Source organism: Juglans regia, chromosome 1 (genome assembly GCF_001411555.2).
Source record: "Juglans regia cultivar Chandler chromosome 1, Walnut 2.0, whole genome shotgun sequence".
In the NCBI taxonomy this organism is placed as follows: Eukaryota; Viridiplantae; Streptophyta; class Magnoliopsida; order Fagales; family Juglandaceae; genus Juglans; species Juglans regia.
This window is the reverse complement of record NC_049901.1, coordinates 8157680-8179405: the sequence shown is the minus strand read 5'-3', so window position 1 is coordinate 8179405 and position 21726 is coordinate 8157680. Positions and strand designations below refer to the sequence as shown.

The following is a 21726-nucleotide window of genomic DNA, read 5'->3' as shown; positions in this document are numbered from 1 at the left end:
TACGAATAACTTAAAAACTATCAAGTATTCATATTTTAAAAATATTCAACAAAAAATACAATAATAATAATACAACTCTCGGTCACTTGTGAGTTTTGACCATTCCCTAGCTATCATGTCACGCTTCTAGAGTAGGAAATTAGCGATTAGATTAAAACTTAGATATATGACATATTTAATTAATTCATGTATTCCATAAAATTTAATTGACACGAATAACTAAATTTTAAGATTGGTTGGAAGAGCATTAGTACTAATTTGGCCCTTTTTATATTTTAGACAAATTTGAGTTAGTTGTCTTAAACATTATATATACATACATACATACATACATATATATAATATATATATATATATATATATATATATATATATATATATATATACAGCGAGCTAGACAGCCAATGTTGTAGTGATTTTAGCCTATATTATTGACCTTGGCCAGATCTGACTAGTAAACTTGGCAGACCATTATTTTATTTCCATTAATTTATTGTACACCTAACAGGCTTCCATCCATCCATCGAAACTAAAAACGATAGTGATATACGGCCAGACTCTATTATTTTATTTTATAAGAAATAATATTTGTAATTGTGAGTATATAAGTATTATTTAAAAAAAATAAATAAATATGAAATTTACATAAAAAAAAAAAAAATTAATTTTTTAATAATAGACATTTTTCTTTTTTAAAATAATTACACGATATTTACGTATTCTATAATTATATATAAAGAAATGATACTTATAGTCGTGAATGTGCAAGGATCGTGCAGTCACTTTGAAAAAAATGAATAAATATGAGACTCACATGAAAATAAATTAATTTTTTATGAAGTGACTCCACTCTTTTTTAAAGCGACTATATAACATTTATGTATTCTATAATTATATGTAACATTACTCTTATATATAATATCTTATTTTATCTGACGAGTGATCTGTGCCAATGCCAATGTAGACCTCCGAAGAGCCGTTTTAAAAACGTGCCAACCGAAATGTTTAAAAAAAAAAAAACGTGTCAACCGACGGGATTGTTTGCCCACGCCACACGGCCCATGGACACCAAATTTCACCAGCGCGTGGCGGACGACGACCATTTAAGAATTAAGATCAACCGACGGTCGGTGACGCAGACGGAGACGGAGTGGGACATTCTGTTACAGTTCCTGGTTCCAGAGTCTTCTTCCTCACGTATATAAAAACCCTAACCCTAAAAGCCCCAAAATTTTAGACTCCAATCAAAGGGCCAAAACGATTGTCATCAGTTCTAATTTTTTGTTGTGGTGGGTGGATGGGGATCATAAGAAGCTGCTTCTCGTTCATAGTAGGAACGGTGTGCGGGATTTACGTAGCTCAAAACTACGACGTTCCGAACATCAAGAAGCTCGCCCACACCGCCCAATTCAAGGCCAAGCAAATCGAAGAGAAGTACCGCAAGCCCAAGAGCCGGGGTGACGGTGACTAACATTAGCATTCGATTCGACCCAACTCCATTTACTCCTTTAAAGCAAAGTACGAAAATGATGCTGTCTTCTTTTCAACCAGGTTCACCGTTCTTCTTTCGTTCTTTTTTTCTTTTCTTCAAAGACAATATGAGAAGAAAAGAACTGGGAAGAGACAACTTAAAAACGGTACTTGTGATTTCTTTTTAAGTTCGTCTACTCCAAAAAAAAAAAAAACTTTGAAGAAACAAATCTGCTTGTTTTTTTTTTTAGCATTTTGATATTCAGCTTTATGCGTGCGATTCGGTCCTTGATATAAACTGATTTTGCATTAGGTTCGCTAGTTTTGCAATCTTGTTCTTATCCAGGATAGGTTATGAGGAAGGGGCCAAATGAGTTGGCATTGATCTCTATGCTATACTACAATAACGAAACAGTTTTAGTTATGAGAAAAGGTGGGTTTCCAATTGAACTGCATAGACCAGCTATATCACTTTTTTATTTTCTTGTGTGTATAATAAGTTTCTTTCTCCCACCCGCGAGCTCACCATCCACCTTCTTCCGAGGACATTTGACGATATTCACCGAAAGAAAATGATTGCCTCAAATAAGATATTGTTCCAGTGAATGAAGAACCGAAATTGCTGATTGATCTAGAACAACATCTGCCGAGAAACTAACTTCTTTTTAAGCTGATTGGTCGAGGGAATTTATGAAAAGGTGCCAGTGATGGTCCACGCAATCTCATCTATATATATTAAAGGCTACTGCAGGTCCATTATACTAGGTGGATCATTTAGATTCTTCTGTTTACTAATGAGTAGTCTATTTGTGTTCTCTACTCATGTTGCTAAAATATCTGACTCTTTATAGCTGAAGAGAAGAAAGAATACCCTTCGAGTTATACCTTGGAGTAGTTTATATTTTTCCCGTGACACAAGTTTTAGTTATGGCATGATCAGGACAAGAGGATGAGTTGAGTATTCAGTTTCTATGAAATAGAAAACTCAAACCTCCCTCATCACCTAAATAGTGGCAAAGATAGCAAATCCCTTACTATACAAGCTTCATTGTGAGCTCCTTTGTGCTTTGAATAAAATTACTTTATACTTATAAAAAAAAATTACTTTATAGAAAATAAATGCTTCATGTTGCTTTCTTCAATTCTATGGTGCCTTTTGTGAGATATTTCATGGCTTGGCCCTTTCTCATGACATTGTATGCAATCTGCAAATATGGCGTTATCAATAAGCCTTATGTTGCTTATTGAGGCATGAAAATCTGAGGATCATAACTTGTGAGGTCTTCTTCATTAGTTTTGGGTGCTTCAAAAGGCAGTTGTTGTGATTTGGATCATTTCAAGTTGATTTTGACCAAATTCTTTGTTCAGCAATTTTAGAGTTTATTTGGTTGCTTATTGTGAATGATTGTTGGCTCACTCACCTTCTTGGATCTTTAACTTATGGAATTCCTTTTTGTTTTTTTTTTAATTTTTTAATCAGTACACTTCCATAGTACTAGCAAAGCCTAACTAGACATAGCCTTATGTCTCATCTCAACTGTTCTGAATTGAGCCAAAGCCTTTGTTAAGAAATAAAGGGAATAATAATTTCCGTGTGTTTTTCATTGATCTCATACACATACATATACATGAATAGATGATTTATACATGGAAAGAAAATAATGTAGATTTACAAAAAAATATGTAACTGTCAAATGGCTGATTTGGTGGGATTGCTGAAATTGTGGGATGTGGTATCTCGATGCTGTAATACTCCCTCTCAAGTTGGCCATGGAGATTTGTAATGTCCAACTTGCGAGACAATGATGAAAAAGATCACGACCCAAGGCTTTGGTGAAGAAATCCACGATCTGCTCAGAAGAAGGAAGGTGGGCGGTGGTGAAGAGACCGGAACGGAGTTTGTCACGAACAATGTGGTAGTCGATCTCAATATGTTTGGTGCGCTCATGGAAACTAGGATTGTGAGCAATGTAGAGAGCCGACTGATTGTCACAATAGAGGGTCATGGGAGCTTTGTGTGAGATGCTGAGATCGTGGAGAAGGTGCTGTAACCATACGAGTTTACAGGTGGTGACTGTCATGGCACTGTATTCGACTTCTATAGAGGATCGAGCGACTATAGTATGTTTCTTAATGCGCCACGAAATAGGACTAGATCCAAGAGTAATGAAGAAACCGGTGGTAGAGCGTCGAGTAGTGGGACAGCTGGCCCAGTCAGAGTCTGTGTAAGCACTAACGTGAAGATTAGTAGAGGAAGAAAAAAAGATGCCTTGACCTGGAGTACCTTTAATGTAGCGAAGGATACAGGTGGCAGTTGTCATGTGAGGAATCCGTGGAGCATGCATGAACTGGCTGAGAATATTCACTGGAAAGACTATATCAAGTCTGGTAATGGTGAGATAAATGAGACGTCCAACTAATCGTTTGTAAGGAGCAGGAGCAGGATCAGGAAGTAGATCACCATTAGTGTTATTGAGCTTCAGGTTCTATTCCATGGGAAAGGAAGCAGGGCGGGAGCCAAGTTGTCCACTATCGGCAAGGATGTCCAGGGCATATTTTCGCTGATTAAGAAAAATGCCTGAAGAGGATCGAGCAACTTCAAGTCCAAGGAAATATTTGAGAGAGCCAAGATCATTGGTTTTGAAGTGAGTGGAAATAACAATCTTGAAGAAAGTGATATGAGAGAGATCATTACCGACGACTAGGATGTCATCAACATACACTAGAACAAGCATGAGATTAGTAGCAGTAATCAAGGTAAATAGAGAGTGGTCAGCCTGAGATTGAACAAACCTGCAGTCAGAAGAACAGATGTTAGTTTAAAAAACCAGTTTTAGGATGCTTGCTTGAGGCCATAGAGGGATTTCCGGAGACGATATACGCGTGTCTCCCCCTTAATACAATAGCCGGGTGGTGGGGTCATGTAAACTTATTCATCAAGTTCGCCATGCAAGAAAGCATTGTGAACATCCATTTGGTGAATGATCCAATTTTTTGTGGCAGCAACGGCGAGGACACAGCAGACTGTGGTCATCTTGGCTACGGGAGCAAAGGTTTCATGATAGTCTATACCTTCCACTTGAGTGTAGCCTTTGACAACGAGTCGGGCCTTGTGGCGCTCAATGGTGCCATCTGCTCGGAATTTGATTTTGAAAACCCATTTGCAGTCAATGAGTTTTTTACCAGGAGGAAAAGGCTCAATAGTCCAAGTGAAGTTTTCTTCAAGGGCACGGAGTTCAGAGGCCATGGCTTCACGCCAGTGGGAGTGGCGAGTGGCTTCTAAGTAGCAAGTAGGTTCAACAAATGCAGTAAGAGCAGTTAAAAAAGAATAATAAGCAGGTGAAAAACGAGAGTATGAAAGAGAAGCAGATAATGGATGAGAAGTATCTAAGGACTGTGCAGCGGTTGAAGAAGCAATGGACTCCGTGGGTATAGGAGGACAAACATAATCAAGTAGGTATGTCGGACGAGTAATGTTGCGGTGGGGGCGAGAAGAAATAATGGTAGTGGGTGCAGACTCTGTAGATATGACTAGTGATGGAGTAGAAAGAGGAATAGGTTCTGGAATAGGTAAATGAAGGATTGTGGGACTATTGGGATGTGGAGTGAGAGGATTTTGGAAAGGGAATTGATCTTCCTGAAAGGTAACATCACGTGAATAAAAAATTGTGGCGTTTTCAAGGTTATATAACTTATAGGCTTTGCGGTTGCTAGGATAACCCTGGAAGATACAGCGGGATGCTCTGGGTGAAAATTTATCTCTATGAGCGGTAAGAGTCTGAGCATAACAAAGATAACCAAACACATGTAGATGAGTGTAGTTGGGTGGAATTTTAAGGAGTTGAAAAGGAGTTTGATTTTGAAGAGAGGGACTAGGAGTCCTATTAATGAGATATGCAGCAGTAAGAACACATTCATCCCAAAATTTAAGAGGTAAATGTGCCTGAAAACGAAGGCTCCGAGCAACGTCGTTTAGGAGGTGCCAATGTTTACGCTCGGCAACACTATTTTATTGCGGAGTTTCAACACAGGTACGTTCATGGATGATGCCGTGAGCATGAAATTATGTTTGGAGATTATGGGAAAGAAATTCTTGGCCATTATCGGTTTTAATGATTTTAACCGAGGAATTGAATTGATTTTTAACAAGAGCGAAGAAATGCATTAAATGACTAAAAGTTTCTAATTTAAAACGCATTAAATAAATCCATGTAGTGCGTGAAAAATCATCAACAATGGTCAGAAAATAATGTGCGCCACAAATAGAAGCAGTATGATAACCACCCCAAATATCACAATATAATCGATTAAAATGAATTGTACTTTTATTCACATTATTTTGAAAATGTAAGCGGATGTGCTTTGAACGAGCACAAGTATCACAATGAGAAAGAGTACATTGACTATCAAAAATTTTAGGAATAGTAAAGCTAGAAGGATGACCTATACGTTGTTGCCATATGGTCTTATTGTCAATATTGTGAACTGAGAAAGCAGCGGATTTTTGGGGCCGAAAAACATAGAGTCCATTGCAAGCTTCACCCGCTCCAATCAGCCTCTTCAACTGAAGGTCCTGAAAAAAACAAGTGGAAGATGAGAAAATTACTATGCAAGATAAATGGGTAGTAAGTTGAGGGACAAAGAGGAGATAAAAACGAAAAGTAGGGACATAAAGGACATTATGTAGTGTGAGGGTTTCAGATAAAACAATGGAACCGATGCCTTCAACGGGAATGGAGGCTCCCGCGGGAAGTTGAATCGACCAAGCCATAGGTGGTTGTCGAAGATGAGAAAAAAAGGAACGGCAGTGGCTCATTTGATTACTAGCGCCACTGTCGATGATCCAATCATGTTGTGGATCGAAAGAGCACAGCATCGTGGAGGAGTTACCAACGAAATTTGCAGTCGGAGCAACAGGGCAAAGGAGATTCATCAGTTGCTGATAATTTTCTGGTGAGAGGCCTGGGACTGGGCTCGAGCTAGATCTGGCGAGGTTGGTAGCAGCAGGTGGTTTGCAAGGATCGACGGCTTGCGGTTGTTGCGTGGCTCACGGCCAGGAGGATAACCGATGATGAGCCAACAACGATGACGGGGGTGTCGGATGGCAATCGGGGAACTTGTAGGAGACGCTGTTGTTCCTCTTGGAAGAGAATGGAGAAGACTTTGTTGAGAGGTGGGAGAGGCAGTGGCAAGAATTTGGGTTCGAAGAGCGGCGAACGAGTCTTTGAGTCCTAGTAGAAACTGAAACACACATTCGTCCTCAGCTCTTTTTTCCAAGGTGTTGGCATCGGTGGGGGTTTGAAGGTTGCTGAGTTCATCCCATAATTGCTTGATGTTATTGTAGTAATCAGGGATGGAGAGCTGATTTTGGTGAAGATTGGATATTTCTCGTTTGAGATGGAAGAGACGGGCGTTGTTGCCATGGCAAAATCGTGACTCAAGGTTGAGCCATACATCTCGAGGGTCATCATGGTAGTCCAAAGAATTGGCTAGGGAAGGGGTTATGGTGTTTAGGATCCAAGTGAGGACCATATCTTTGGTCCTGCTCCATTGAGCATAATCGGTGGAAGTATTGGATGGGGCTTTGAGGGTGCCATCAACAAAGCATAGTTTGTTTTTGGCATTAAGGGCTCGGCAAAGCGCACATTGCCATTTGGGAAAATTATCTCCAGTGAGATGGCCAGAGACAAGGATGAGGCTAGGAGAATCAGAGGGATGAATGAGATATGGGGAGGAGGGAGGAGGAGCATCGGCAAAGGAGGCCATTGGAAGCTATTGGAAGCTGAACAAAGGTATGTCAGGATCGATTTTGGCCTGATACCATGTTAAGAAATAAAGGGAATAATAATTTCCGTGTGTTTTTCATTGATCTCATACACATACATATACATGAATAGATGATTTATACATGGAAAGAAAATAATGTAGATTTACAAAAAAAAAAAGGCTGATTTGGTGGGATTGCTGAAATTGTGGGATGTGGTATCTTGGTGCTGTAATAGCCTTTGAGCCTTCGTCTTTGTTGAGGGCCATATCCTTCGATTAACTCACCATAACGCATGCTTAATATTGTGCTGCTGAAACGTTTATAATATTGGTCAATGTTGATGTTGTTAGCAACCATTATGACCTACTAAGTTTCGTCTTGTTAATCTGAAATGTAGAAAGTTCTTTTATGGACAAGAGGGGAAAAGGCATGGTGTCTTGGGACTGAGTCTAGCTCGTATTACTTCTAGGACGCTTCATGCGTATTTGTGTCCGTGTACACGTGTGGGTGGCCATTTTTTGTGCATGTTCAATTGCTTAATGTTCAATTGCTTAGAGGCGATTGGAGGAGTAGAAGGCCACTTTGTGGTACACCAGTCATGATCTATAATTCTCTGCAGAAACCCCTCATAAGGTGCTGGCATGATAACAAAGTGGCTCTTCTTCTCTTGGCCACCACAAAAGGCGGAGTTTTTGGTGATCTTAGTATGTATTTCTGAAATCATTGTTTTACTTTGAGGTTAATGAGAGATGGAAAACGCTTGTATGCATGAATTATGGCGATGATGATGAGCTAATGATACTTTTGTCAATGCATGCCTTTTTCTGTGTTCAGTAGCGTTGTCAATGCCAGACCGAATATCTTATCAAGTTCAGCCATCATTTCTGTATTTGAGTCACGACTAATCTAAAAGCCAATGTAGGAAAGCACTTCAATTGTCACCACAAGAGGGATATCTGAGACCAACTGGGTTCAGGTGGAAAACTCCCACCACCACCAACAAATAAACACATTATTCAGGATTTGCGTTTTTTTGTCTGATATAAATCTTGAGCTAAAAAGAATCACTGATTAGATTGATTAGAGATATGCTCAAAAGGATAGAGATTTTGTTGGAGATCAGCTGGGTCATGTGGTTTTCGGCTAATTCATTCATATAAACAAAAACAAAGCATGCGTTGAAAAGGGATGGGAAACAAAGAAATTGCTCCTAAAAATCAAATGTAATATATGTTGCCATTATGGCGAATCGAACTTGCTATGAAAAGATGTGGAGAAGACGCAGAAGCAGACAATGCTGTTTCTATGTAGGCCTTTTTTTCTGGGCCTAACTACGTTTTTTCTTCACTCTCCGGTGGCCGAACAAGTCTGGGTCTGGTCCATTGTCGGCTTAAATTTTGCATCTGTTCCAGGCTCGAAGCTTTGATGGAAAGTCATCAATAAAAAATAAAGATCTAGCATAAGCAGATATGTGATATAGAGCCGTTAGAAGAACTCATTTCATAATAAGAAATTCTATTTGCAATTCTTATTTGGAAACTGTATATGTAGGTCTTTTATTAAATGAGAAAAATCATCATTTTAAAATGGATATTTTTGTAATTTTAAAAAATTTTAAAGATAAAATTACTTAAATTTGCATTGCAGTCTCCAAATGGAGATTTTATGTAGCATTGCTCATTCATAATATTGACGATAAAATAAAAGCGATGGTGTTAAAGTAGTAATGGATTACTAGGCATGATTAGTCACTAAATTAGAATATATTAATTTATATCATGGTCCACATTATTTATCAACTAAAATATAGCAAAACCTTTAATTAATTAATTAATTAATTAATTAGTGTGATCTGGTGAAGGTATCATCATCCCTTCCTCTATCTCTCTCTAATCAATAACTGATAAGGGAATCATCCCGAAATGTTTATGTAGTGGTTAGAGATATTATTATGATTTAATTAGCTCACAGTTTTAGATATATTATTAATTCAATTAGTACACAGCTTTTGACATATCACACCAATTTGTGGTTTTTACGTGTCTAATGGTGGTTTCCACGTCGGAAAGTATCTAATCAATCTTGTGTGGTCCATATAGAAACTGGTATTGGATTTTCACACCCCCCAGAACCAGAGCAATTTTTTTTTAGAACCTGACTCGGAGCTGATGAGGAGGGCACCATCCTCATCTCATTCCTCGTAAAATTAAGGCTAACTCATAAAGGCCATATTTTAGTCCTCCACGTAAAAATGGTTGTCTTCACTGACGACAATAACATGGGCGAAAGGTGATTGAGCATCACAAATAGCATAGCACTACGTACACGATTGTCAAGGTCAAACGTTGTTGTGTTTGTTGGGGGAGCAAATGGTAGTGCTGTATTCCCTGGCGCAAAATTTATTGCTCACAATCTCTGTCCTCTTTGGCCATTGGCACAGCATACACCACAAGAAACTTTATGTGCCTATGTGGTTCTTTAATCGAGAAGAAAAATTGGAACAATGTTTACACCGGTATTTGCCCGTGTTAAACGAGCCAATGCCAAATTACCAATGCACAGGGGTTTGAAACCTTCCATCTACCATACGGTGCCGTCAGACAACAGGAGCAAAACTATTGTTGATGTTGTATTTTGCGGGCCTAGATAATAATGGTTGATGCTATCAAAATTGCATAATAGGTTGGAGGAGAGAAAGATTCATTTCCAGCCCAGTCTACTATTTATGTTGTGTTTCTCGAACCTGGACAACAACAGTTGATACTGTAAAAATCGCACAACAGGTCGGAGGGAGAGAAAGATTCATTTTCAGCCCACTAAGTCGATTGGGCATTGATATGTGTTGTTTGAAGCCCCTGACAGTGTTCCGGCGTGGTTGTACAGTGGCGATACATACATCCATGACAGTGAATAGAAAATAAATATAGGAAAAGTAAAGAGAAATAGACACCAATATTTACGTGGTTCGACGACAGGCCTACGTCCATGAGGGTTTGGGGAGGGGAGTATCCACTATAATATATTTGTTTACAGTCACTCACGATTCCTTATATTTCAATGTACAAAAAAAGTTAGAACTCTTCCTGTAGAAGACGCTGTCTTCCTCAAGATGTTGTTGAAGATTAAGATCTGATTGAGAGAGTGTGAGTCCGTGGGAGAAGTTGTCTAGACATTCCCTTTTATATGATCCTCTTCTTGCAACTGTTAGTAGTTACATATCTGACCATTCACTGCACATACCAGCCTGTCATGAGATGATTGGTCTCTCTTGCGTGTCTCAACTTCTCTTCTCTTTTTTTTTTCCTTCTGACACCTCTGACACTTATATACTCTCATGTTTCTCGTCTCTTTTTTTTCTTTTTTCCCCTCGTCTCTAGTGATGGCTGAGGGGCTGGCCCTAAGTATAGGCTATGATATTTTATCTCTCCACAACTATTTTAAATGTAAAGAATATGAAACCTTACTTTATTTTTATGAGAATTTTTTAACTATAAAGCTTTTTTCTCAAAAGATACTACTTGTGGCAGCATCCAAGCCACATTTTGTTAATAGAGTTTCCAACGACATGTTCACTCAAAAATAAGGTAGGACTATACCTTTTTATCTAGTCTGAATAATCATGATTGTTGTCGGCTTGATGTTGTTGGTGGTCCTTAAATGACCAAAAAAATTATGCTTTAGCCTTTCGAGGAACTTCTTTGTCTCTGGCAAATGGAGCGAGATGAAAAGACTGAAGATTTAAAATTAAAAAATATTTTATATTTAAATGATGTTTAAAAATAAAATTACGAAAAAGTTTCAAAATTTTTATAATTTCATGCCTGGTCTCTAACCCTCCCCTAAATCTGGGGTCATAAGATAGGAGCCAAGCTCAAACTAATGAGTACAAGCTAAAACAACGCAACTGTAAATAAGCGAGAAGGCAATCAAGTTGAGAATAGATGCTCAGTTGCTGAGCTCATCTTTCCGGATGATGCATATATGCTTAATTTGGACATACAAATAATTTACAGATTCCTCGAAGGAGTCCACCCACCCCACCCCCACCCCCCCGGCTTTGATCATAATAGAGAAGGTTGAAAAACACCCTCTTCTTGCTTTGATCATAATAGAGGATCTTCATTGATACAATGGGCACGGTGAAGTAAGCTTATGAACTCTACAGAGGAAATCACACACTGGCAGCCTAAAATGAGCCACTGTAACCTCTAAAATGTCACACTTCAAGTGCAGGTCTGGATGTAGGCACTCCTTGCGACTTTGAGTACTCGATCTTTGCAGCCACCTCGGCTACAACAAGCCTGGTTAGAAGCAGCCCCGCAATTAGAGCTGCCCCCATCAACATTGTGAAAACTGCACTCCAGCTCGTAGAAGAAATATAACCTGTTAATAGGGGTCCAATGGCAGCTCCAACAGAGCCTGTACCATCTATAATTGCTGTCACAGTTGCCAGTGCTCGGGAGTTCCCTTCCAATGAACTATGAGTACCCAAGTCAGTTGAAACGGCTGTTGTTATAAGAGCATATGGTCCATTCACAAACATGCCCGTGATGAACATAAGAGCAATATTTATGGTCAAGGAAACGTGTCCGTAGCTTCGATAGAAGAACAGAGCAGGGATAGCGCAATACATGAAACTTGCTGCTGTTATTGCTCTGGCATCTAAGCGATCAGATATGTGACCGGCAAGAATTCCTCCAAGCACACCACCAACATCAAACAATGTCGACAAGTTTCCAGCTGTTGTGCTAGATAAATATTTGCCATCAATAGCTACAAAATGAAAAACATACGAAGATGTTACTTTGTAATTCGATAACGAATTTTGATGATTCCTGAACGGAAGCATGCCTTCAAGACACACATGATTAATTCGAGTTGAAATGAGACCCAAAATTATGCTTAGTTGAAGGAACCCTTGCAATGAGTGGATTACCACAATATCGAAGGACATGATCATCTTTCTGTGAAGATTTTAGGCATGTTTTAAATGCATAACTTGATCATCATTTAGTGCTATAATTCACAATGTCCTTTTTTTTTTTCTTTTCTTCTTTTTTCTATTTATCATCCTATAATAACAATAAAACGGCAAATAAGCTAATGTACCTGTGTGAGTAATGTAGAATGGAAGCCAGTAGAGAAACGTATAAGCAACCAATTTGGCAAAGAAGAGGCAAAGTGCGAAAGGAGCAACTCCTGGTATTTTCCAGGCTTCTATGAAGCCCACAGCTTTCGTTTTGACCACTGACTCTGAATTTAATAAAGGTTGTGCTACTCCCTCACCAGTTTTCTTGGGAGAATGCAAGTCGTCACCCTCTCTATCAGCTCCAACAGACTCAGGATTAACAGGCAATATGAGAAAAACCACCATACCAACAAAAGCAATCATGAGACCGGGCACAACAAAGGACCAACCCCATCCATAGCTCAATAGAGCAGAAGCAACCAGAGAACCTGTAATGTTCCCAATTGAAGTATGGGCATTCCATATACCCATAATTAACCCCCTCTTGCTCTTCCCAAACCAGTTACCTAGCACTGCAACCACTGAAGGCCATCCAGTTGATTGGAACAAACCAGCAATCATTTGGACCATCAAGAAGTACCAAAAACTGTGTATGTTTCCCCAGTAACCAACGCCAAAGAGGGAAGTAAACAAACCAGTTCCCAGCATTCCAACTGTTAAGAATATCCTTAAATCCATTCTATCACCCAAATGTCCAGAGAAGTACATTCCCATAGCATATACAGAGAGGAAAGCAACATCAAGTTCTCCAAGCAAGGCAGTCCCATCCGTTCCATTAAATGGAGCCCAACCATCCCCAATCATCCAGGAAAGTTTAGCCGGTTCCTGGAAGTAAGATGTCCTCCATGTTACGAACTTCACTCCCACATCTGATGACTGGGGATCAAGGGTGCTCTTAACAATGCTTGTGGTTTTTCGAGTGGCATGGTAGCTCGCATATGCTAAAAATGTTACAATCAAAACAATTGCTTGGTGGGTTTTGAAGGAAAGTGTGGTTCCCTTGATGTTCTCTAAGAATCGGATACCGAGGGGCTTGCTGTAGTTGCTCTCAGCGGTTGGTTCTGATGATGAACCCATGTATGTATGATTTCCTCACTTTGGAAGGTATAAAGAGGAACAAGTTTAACTTCCACTTATAGGTTTCACACTTTGAGAGCTGCAAATGGGAAAATAAAGAATGGCATATGAGATTGCAATTAAAGAAACAATTGTACCGAAACTAACTAGAGAAAACTGGGGGAATCAACCAATGTTCAATAAATTGCAATCATCCAACGAAATATATGCTGACAATCAAGTGCTTCCAATTTCGACACCATGGGTTCGGACATTTCAATGCTATTTCTTATTCTCTTTTACTCGAAACATTAAAAAATAACCAATCTCCAGAAAGTTTCTAACCCAGCTTCCAAACTTTTTTGGGATTTATTCAATTATTCCCAAACATTGTCGCGAATCTGAACCGAATAGTTCAAGATGCTCAGGGAATGCTAATGGCAACAGATGCTTTAGAACCATATGGGCTAAAAACAATTTTGCAGGTTAAATCCTCGACTTTAATAAAAAAAAACTTATAGCATAGCATCTACGTCTCCAAACTTCTAAACTCAGGACGAGAGAGAGAGATAGAGAGAGAGAGAGAGAGTTTCATCAGCATGAAATTCAGTATATATCAACCAAAAAAAGTCGATTTCTTAAAGATCTTTCTTAACGAAATAAAACTAAGAAATGCAAGGAAGAAAATTGAAGCGGTAAAAAACATGTAACAAAATTTAGGAAAAAAAAAAATTACAAGTCAAATGTCTTTAGAGCAAGTACCCGTTATCAAATTCCTATCCTCTACAATGTTTCCCTGATAAAACCGATTACCCAACTCTAAATAGAAACTAGAAAACTGATTAAAAAAATGCAGAAAGCTAAACGGTCAAAGAAACCTCCCCAAGTACCAAGAAATATATATACACAAATATAACAATTTAAATCTTCTTCTGAGCTTAGCCCTTAGGTCTGAGCTCACCTGTGCACACACTAGAACGCCGGTTCGTACTTTCTCTCCCTAAAACGATGACAATAAAAATAACATCTCTCTCTCTCTCCGCGCCTCTCTGGTTTTCAGTTGCCCAAAGAACACTCTTCCTCCAGTTTCTTCCCAACGCAGAGTCTTACCGACGTGAAGATGCTAATTTAAGGTTGATAATAATAATATTTTTATGAGTACTAAATCACTATAATACCCTTACTCCGCCTTTTCGATGCTTTGTGGTGAATTATCTTCCTTCTATTACCATACAACCATTGTGCTTCTTGAAATGACAAAAGCACCCTCCATAAAGGCCATAATTCATTAGTCTAATTTGAAAATATTGTATATTATATTGGATTATTCTATTCTCAAATCATTTATATTATTTAAATGATAAAATTTAATTTGTAAGATTAAAGTTTTAAAAGTTACTATACTCTATTATCATTTTATTTTTATTGTTAATGTGATATTAGTAATAAATCTTTAAATATATTATTGTAAAAAATAAAAATTGATTTAGGGTTCGTTTGGATAGTGAGATGAGATAATTTTATATGAGTTTAATAAAATATTATTAGAATATTATTATTGTTTTAAAATTTGAAAAAGTTGAATTATTTATTATATTTTATGTAAAAATTTAAAAAAAATATAATGATGTGATGAGATGAGATGCAATAAGACAAGGCCAATGATTATTAAGTAATATCATATTGATTATGTCTATCATTTCTTCATCTCAATAGTTACATAGAAGTTTATATAACATAAAAAAGTAGGATGCCCATGACGATGAACTTAGGCCTGATTTGATTTGGTAGATTATCATTATAAATTTTCTAAATTTTTATATAAAATATAATAAACAATTCAAATCTTTTAAATTCTAAAATAAAAATTATATTTTAATAATATTTTATTTAACTTTTAATTTTCAACTCATCTTATCTGTCTAACCAAACTAGGCTTAATTTTCATTGAATCTTATTTTTTCCATTAGAAGTATCTCGTATTAGCCTAAGGCTGAAAACTAAATGTATCGATGTGGTTATTGATAAGGAGAAAATATGCTAGTCATGATCGAAACCGACCGATAGGAAGAAAGAGAAGCGGTCGGTACCGTTTGGTTTGTCAGTTTGGAGAATCGGTTTTTCCATCACCAATTCATCAGACACCAAGAAATCCACAAAACAAAATCCAACACAATAAACCACTTGAAGTCTCAGGTTTTTCCATGGGTGGCGAGATGAGAGAGCTCGACGAGATGAGTGACATAGGAGATGTTAATGGAGGAGAGGGAAAGGGAGAAGAGCAACGCCCTATGAGAAAGACGACGAGATGGATGTCTTCGGCTGTTGGAGGGAGAGGTTGTGCGGCGTGAGAGAGGAGATACTAGCGGCGGCGACGACTGTGCATGAGAGAGGTGAGAGAGAGTATGAGAGAGATTCAATCAAGGAATAAGAACAAGGAGAGGGGAGGGGGGACGCGAGGGTATTAAACCCTACAGCCAAATGACATCGTCTGATGTATTAAACTAAACTGCGTTGTTCTATTTTTTTTAAACGGTAGGTTTAAAATGATGTCGTTACACTCACTTAAATAAAACGGTGTCGTTTTACATAAGATATATATAATATATTTATTGGCTGGTTTGGCAGCTTGGGTTTAGTTTAGACTGAGACCAAACCAACTGGCATCCATTTTATTAAATTTTTAAGATCGGCTGAGCGGTTCTTTATCAGTTTTGGCCTATTCTAAACTCTGGTAGCCGGTCAGCGAAGGTCGATTCCGTCAATTTCTGTACAACCATATTATTAGAGATAAAGTTAGGACTATGAGTTTGGAGAGTCCTGGTACTTTTAGCCAAAAGTCTGAAATAAATAGTTGAATTGAAGTTTTTTAAAAAAGACATTTAACAAAGTAATAAAAAAACCAAGTAAAGAATAAGAAATAAATAAATAAATTTTCAAACTTGTATTATTTCATAAATACCGTAATTTTACAATTAAGTTTTTATATGTTGCAATTAAAAAAAGGAGGTTGAACTATGAAAAGTTCTATATATAAATTATAAAAGAGAGGTAATATATATAAATCATAAACTAAGTCTTGTATTTTACTTAAGAATAATTTTACATACAACCGTGAAAGTATAATTATTTTGTAAAAGAGTGGTATCTACTATTAAAAATTTAATTTTTTTAACGTGAATCTCATGTTTTATTCATTTTTTTCAAAACGATTACGTGACGATTATACAATTCATGATTATAAATATATTTTCTCTTTAATAATGTATACCAATAACGTTATATATTTAAAAATTTTAAAATAACGCAATTACATTTCGCATAACTAGATATCCCGGAAATGTGAGGTTTATAAACCACCCAATAAAAAATTAGGAGTTGATAACTATTAAAAGCCTATATTTTTCAAATGAGTGATGCTACAAGTAACGTGCAAACTCAGACCAAAAAATAGACTTCTCACAGTTTAGCTACTGTGTTTTTTTTTTCACCTATAATCTTGTTTTCAAAATATCGTAAAACGTCAATGGGGAGCATTCAGCTACCCTCCACCTACCAAAGACGAATAAAGCGAATAAAGTGAATACAGTGATCGTTTATCTTTTGATTGAATATGAGTGAAGATTATATTTAGATGTTGAGTTGAGTTGAGTTCAGTTGAATTTAATTTTTTATGAATAATTGTGAGTTGAATAGTAAAAAGAGTTATGTGGGGTCCACTTAAATTAAATTTAAAGTGTATTTGAATGTTAAAATGAGTTTAATATTTTTTATGAAAATTTAAAAAAAGTTCTGGATCCCACATAAAAATATATGTTAAGTTGAAAGAGTTATTCTAGAGACAGTCGGGGCGCGCAATCGGTGGGGAGTAGGCTGACGTCAGCCATTATATTTAAAAAAAAAAATCAACGAAACCTGAAGAAGAGATTTGAGTTGGCTTCATGTGGTCTTTAGCTTGTTCTTCAAACAAAGCTTGATCTTCACATCTTGCGTTAGCTTCGTGTGGTCTTCGGCTTGGTCTTCAAACAGAGATTCAAAGCTTATTCTTCCCATCCGCCTTCATGCACTCAAACTTGTGAGCTTCATGCTTCTGACTTTTTGACCCAGCTTTTGTGCCCTCTATTCAGCTTAGCGCCCGAACCCATAGAGCATATATTTATGGAATGCTTCTAGCCAGGGGTCATTTGGTGCATGTCCCCATGGCCTATGGATTTCCTCAAGTTTGCTTAAAGACCAATTTTCCTTTTGAGTTCATCTTGTTTTAGCCCTTGGAGATCTTCTCCGATTCAAAGTGTCAAAAATCAATTAAGTTTGCATAACAAATGGGATAAAAGTAGTTCAGAAAGGAGAGGAACGACATGATATTTATTTTTGTTCAAGACCAAACCTCTTTCTCTGTGGAAAATTGCAATTTGAAAACTCTTCAAAGAATAATTTACATTTTCCCAAACTGATTTATCAATAACATTAGAGTATTATGTTTTTCTTAAAGATCAACTATCTTCATGGCTCAGAAGATGTGGGGAAGACGAGGGAGGCAAAGTTTCGTGGTTTTCGTGTGGGTCGTCATGTGGGAAGAAAAGGAGTTCCATGCCTAAGAAGATGTGGTGAAGACGAGGTTGAGGCAGAGCTTCGTGGTCTTCATGTGGGGTCTTCTATTTTGCGGGGAAGACGAAGGGAGGGAGACTGGAGAGTTGAATAATTCAATTTCATGGGGAGGATGAAGCGATATTGGAGAGTTGGTTTGAAAAAGTGACTCAATTTCGTTGGGGAAGACGAACGGAGGGAAGGCAAATGTGAAACACATCATTTTGTCACTGTATCAAACGAATCGTTTCATTTCCACGGGGGCAACGACTCCTCTGCAGTTATGCAGCCCGATTACCTTAATCATTTTTCAAGTTAAAAATGGTTATAAGTCCCACGTATAAAGAATTTTTGAGTTGATATGAGCTTAGTAATTTGAGAGTTGAGTATTTGAATGTTAGACTCAGCTTAAAATTAGACTGAGTTCAGCTGAGTCTTGCAACCAAATGTAGACTAAAGTTATTACCAAGAACCTTCCAAGTTTGAAGTGTTTTTTTTTTTTAAGTTGGCATTCGGTATTTGAAAATAGATAATTTCAAGAATGCACACTCTATAAATTAGTTATATCAATTGAAATTCTAACTTGACTATGTTTGGATGTTGATATCAGACGAGTTGACTTGAATTGAGTTGAATTGAATTGTGAATAATAATATTTTATAAATCTCATTGAGATGAGTATAATATTTTTAGGTTAAGATAAATTTCACTTTTTAAGTTGAAATGTATAAAACAGGTTGAGATGAATTTAACTTTTATTTTTTAAAAAATTAAAAAAGTATTAGATTTCATCAATAATTCGTTTAAAATGAATTAAAATGAGTTCGTTTGGTTCAATAGCTAAACACAACCTAAATCTTGGAACCCGCATACCAACCCCTAGGTTTCCAATCTAAAGTATTCATCCTAAGAGTAGTGCTACACCCTGATAAATTCTCTGGAGAAAGTTCAATATATTTTTTTCATAATTTTTTTTATATCCTTAAATATTTAAAAAGAAATTCACAATATTATTTATAAACACTCACTAAATATTAAAAAAAAAAAATCGGTGACTATCTGGACATTTTATCGGTGGCTTCAGCGTTATTGTTCATCCTAATTCACATCCCAACGGTCGCGCTATTGTCCACGCGCACGTTCCATTCCGAAGTTGAAACTTGAAAAGGGCATTTTGGTTAAACCGATCAAAATTCACGAAACTCGACTGTTGTGGCAAGGTCGCGGTTTCCCCGATTTACCAGTGCTAAAATCGTCATTCAGCCGTCCGGCTCCATTTTAAAAGTTATTAAAAAAAGGGCGCGGCGGTGTGGGAAAAGTATATTCGCATATCAATAGGGAATGATACCAAGCAAGCGTGTGCACTATGTATGGAATATCAGCCTTATTCGATCGGGACCCACACGTGGCACGTAGGCATAGAAACGCAGATAATGTGGCATGATTAATGGATGATGTTTAAGAAGGCAAATCGTGCAAGCACCGTGCGCCACGTCGCAATGGCATGCTAGGCTCTCCTATAAATACCTGTCCGAATCACAGCAATCGGATTGGGCCTCTTTCTGGACGGACACCGAAGTTTCCTTGTGCCTGGCTCTTGTGTTCTCACTGTTGTATGGGCCCTAATTCTCTTTGTATTATTGCGCCAATTGATGGGCCACGCGTCCTCCATTTTTGTTTTTCTTTCATTATTTGCATTAATTCAAGGGAACTTGTTCATCGTTTTCCCTTTCATGTGAAGTCTTTTATTCCCTTTTCCTATCACATTTTTTATTAGCCAAACAATCATCCTTAAATAAATATATATATATGTAAGTATTGTATGTGATTGGTGAACAATGGCAAGTGGGAAAATGAAAAGGTCCCATCTTACTGCAACTTTATTTTCCATGATCAGAGACGTCTCTATACATTAAACATAGTGAGAATATTCCTCTAATTTATTTATTTATTTTTTTTTATTTTTTTGAAGGAAATAGAATCATTTTATTAATGATCCGAAATTATAAAAATGACTTATAAATACATAGAAAAACCAGACTATAAGCCAACTACGCATCAGCTCTGAAGTTCCTCCACACACAAATTTATTTATAGCAGACATTGTCTTAATTTCACAACAAGCTCTCTCCTAACAGAAAAATGAGTTTTGTAAAAATAGAACTTAAAAGCCCTCTCTATCCTCTCAATGAGGAAGAGTACATGATCCTGCTATGGACACTAAATCCAATAGCCTATTTCTAATTTATTAAAAACTACAAAACAACAAAAAACTACAAATTAAGCACACTAACAACTACAAAACCACAAGCACTGGTGTGACTCCAAACGTAACGCTCACCGCAAGCATTGGCATCTCGAGCCCTGACGGCACGAGCACCCAGCTCACGCATGGACAAAACAGCCTCCATTGCGCAGGCGGCACCTATGCACGAGCACTGGCCGTACAACCACCGGCCGTAGCATCCCGCCACTCTAGAACAGCTCTTGCCCCAGATTACGTCCAAACCAAAAACTCAACACCTCACTCGGGGTAACAAAAAAACAACGAAACAAAAAAACAAAACACTGAAACGGAACAACAAGAAACAGAAAATAAAAAACACTTAAATAAAAACGAATGAACAGTGCACAGTGCAATGACAGAGGCGCGTGCAAGACACTGGTCACTCTGGAAGGGAAACCGCCGATCAATCTTGGAAGTCCTGGAGATAGGGATACTAGAGAAGCCGAGCATAGTGTCGATAGAGGGCTCCTTGGTGGCGCAAGATATCCGCTCGTTGATGGGATCCGAAACTTCCTCCCGTGCTGCGGGCTATGCTCCACTCAGATGGACGCTGGATTCGATGGTCTTAAAGATTGGCGGCTAAGCATCATCTTGGTGTGGTGCGTGTTGAAAGGCGACGGCTGGAAACGCCTGAATGACGATCGTCTCTTATTTGACCCGAAAAAACACAACTAAAAATTAAAAAAACCTACACAAAAAGTAACATGGACAGAAAAGATGGGAGAGAGAAGGAAGAAGAGAGGGGAAGGAGCCGAAGCTCCCACCCTTTCGTTAAAATTGGAGTTTGTGTGAAGTTAGAGAGAAGGAAGATGTTTTTTCTAATTTATTTATTTATTCTAAAGAAGAAGAACAATAAAATAAAATAATAAATTAAAGCAAACAAAATATGTTCTGGTAGTGCGAGACACGCATTGTAATTAATCATTTAAATATTCATGCACTAGCGTGGTACGGATTAAAAAAATGACTTGAGGTATTACTTATAGATTATGACATGGGTCCAACAAATATTATTAATAAGAGAATTTTTATAAAAAAAAAATTATACAAAAAAAAATTTATAAATTAATATAATTTTATGAATTAATTAGATATATTTTATAATAAAAATAATACAATCCTGTAAAGCCAGTCAGTTTATGTAATTTCTCTTAACCATTAACTAATTACCACGTGTTCGGTGAGAAAATATCGTGTTTCCAAATGAAAATTTATATTTTTCTGATGCAGAATGTGGAGTCTGTCGCTCTCGCAATTTCGACATCTCTCTTTCTTTCTCTTGCTAGCTTGAAGTTTGGTCATGATTGACAAGTCAGTGGGCAGAAGAACCCTTGGAGATCTAAGGCCTATAAAGTATGGAGGAAATTTGTTTTCATGCGTGTGCAGGCACAGACACATCAATCGACATTGTTGCTTTGACATCCAAGTTGAAAAACACGTCCAAAACGACAAATTATTCTCGTATGCTTTTGTCTTTTGTGTTGCAGCTTGGTTCCTTCCATACATTTATAAGCTGCTTTCGATATAAAT

The 21726-nt window shown here is 37.4% G+C and overlaps 2 protein-coding genes across 3 annotated transcripts; one reads left to right on the top strand and one right to left on the bottom strand.

Annotated features, from left to right (window-relative positions):
- Positions 1 to 1004: 1004 nt before the first annotated feature.
- Positions 1005 to 8153, top strand: LOC108987397 (short transmembrane mitochondrial protein 1). Of its 2 annotated transcripts, none has more exons than XM_035692719.1 (2): positions 1005 to 1551; positions 7635 to 8153. In XM_035692719.1, exon 1 carries the CDS (start codon positions 1298 to 1300, stop codon positions 1469 to 1471), a length of 174 nt encoding a protein of 57 aa, XP_035548612.1. In that variant the 5' UTR covers positions 1005 to 1297; the 3' UTR covers positions 1472 to 1551; positions 7635 to 8153. The 2 variants fall into 2 exon arrangements, with proteins under 2 accessions (XP_035548612.1, XP_035548608.1); XM_035692715.1 differs by lacking the exon at positions 7635 to 8153 and adding an exon at positions 1817 to 7070.
- A 2869-nt stretch (positions 8154 to 11022) lies between these two features.
- LOC108987396 (putative glycerol-3-phosphate transporter 1) lies at positions 11023 to 14438 on the bottom strand. The gene is made up of 3 exons (XM_018960301.2): positions 14284 to 14438; positions 12347 to 13422; positions 11023 to 12010 (listed from the first exon to the last, which is right to left on the bottom strand). The coding sequence occupies exons 2-3, from the start codon at positions 13341 to 13343 to the stop codon at positions 11454 to 11456; spliced, it is 1554 nt and encodes a 517-aa protein (XP_018815846.1). The 5' UTR covers positions 13344 to 13422; positions 14284 to 14438; the 3' UTR covers positions 11023 to 11453.
- Positions 14439 to 21726: the final 7288 nt, after the last annotated feature.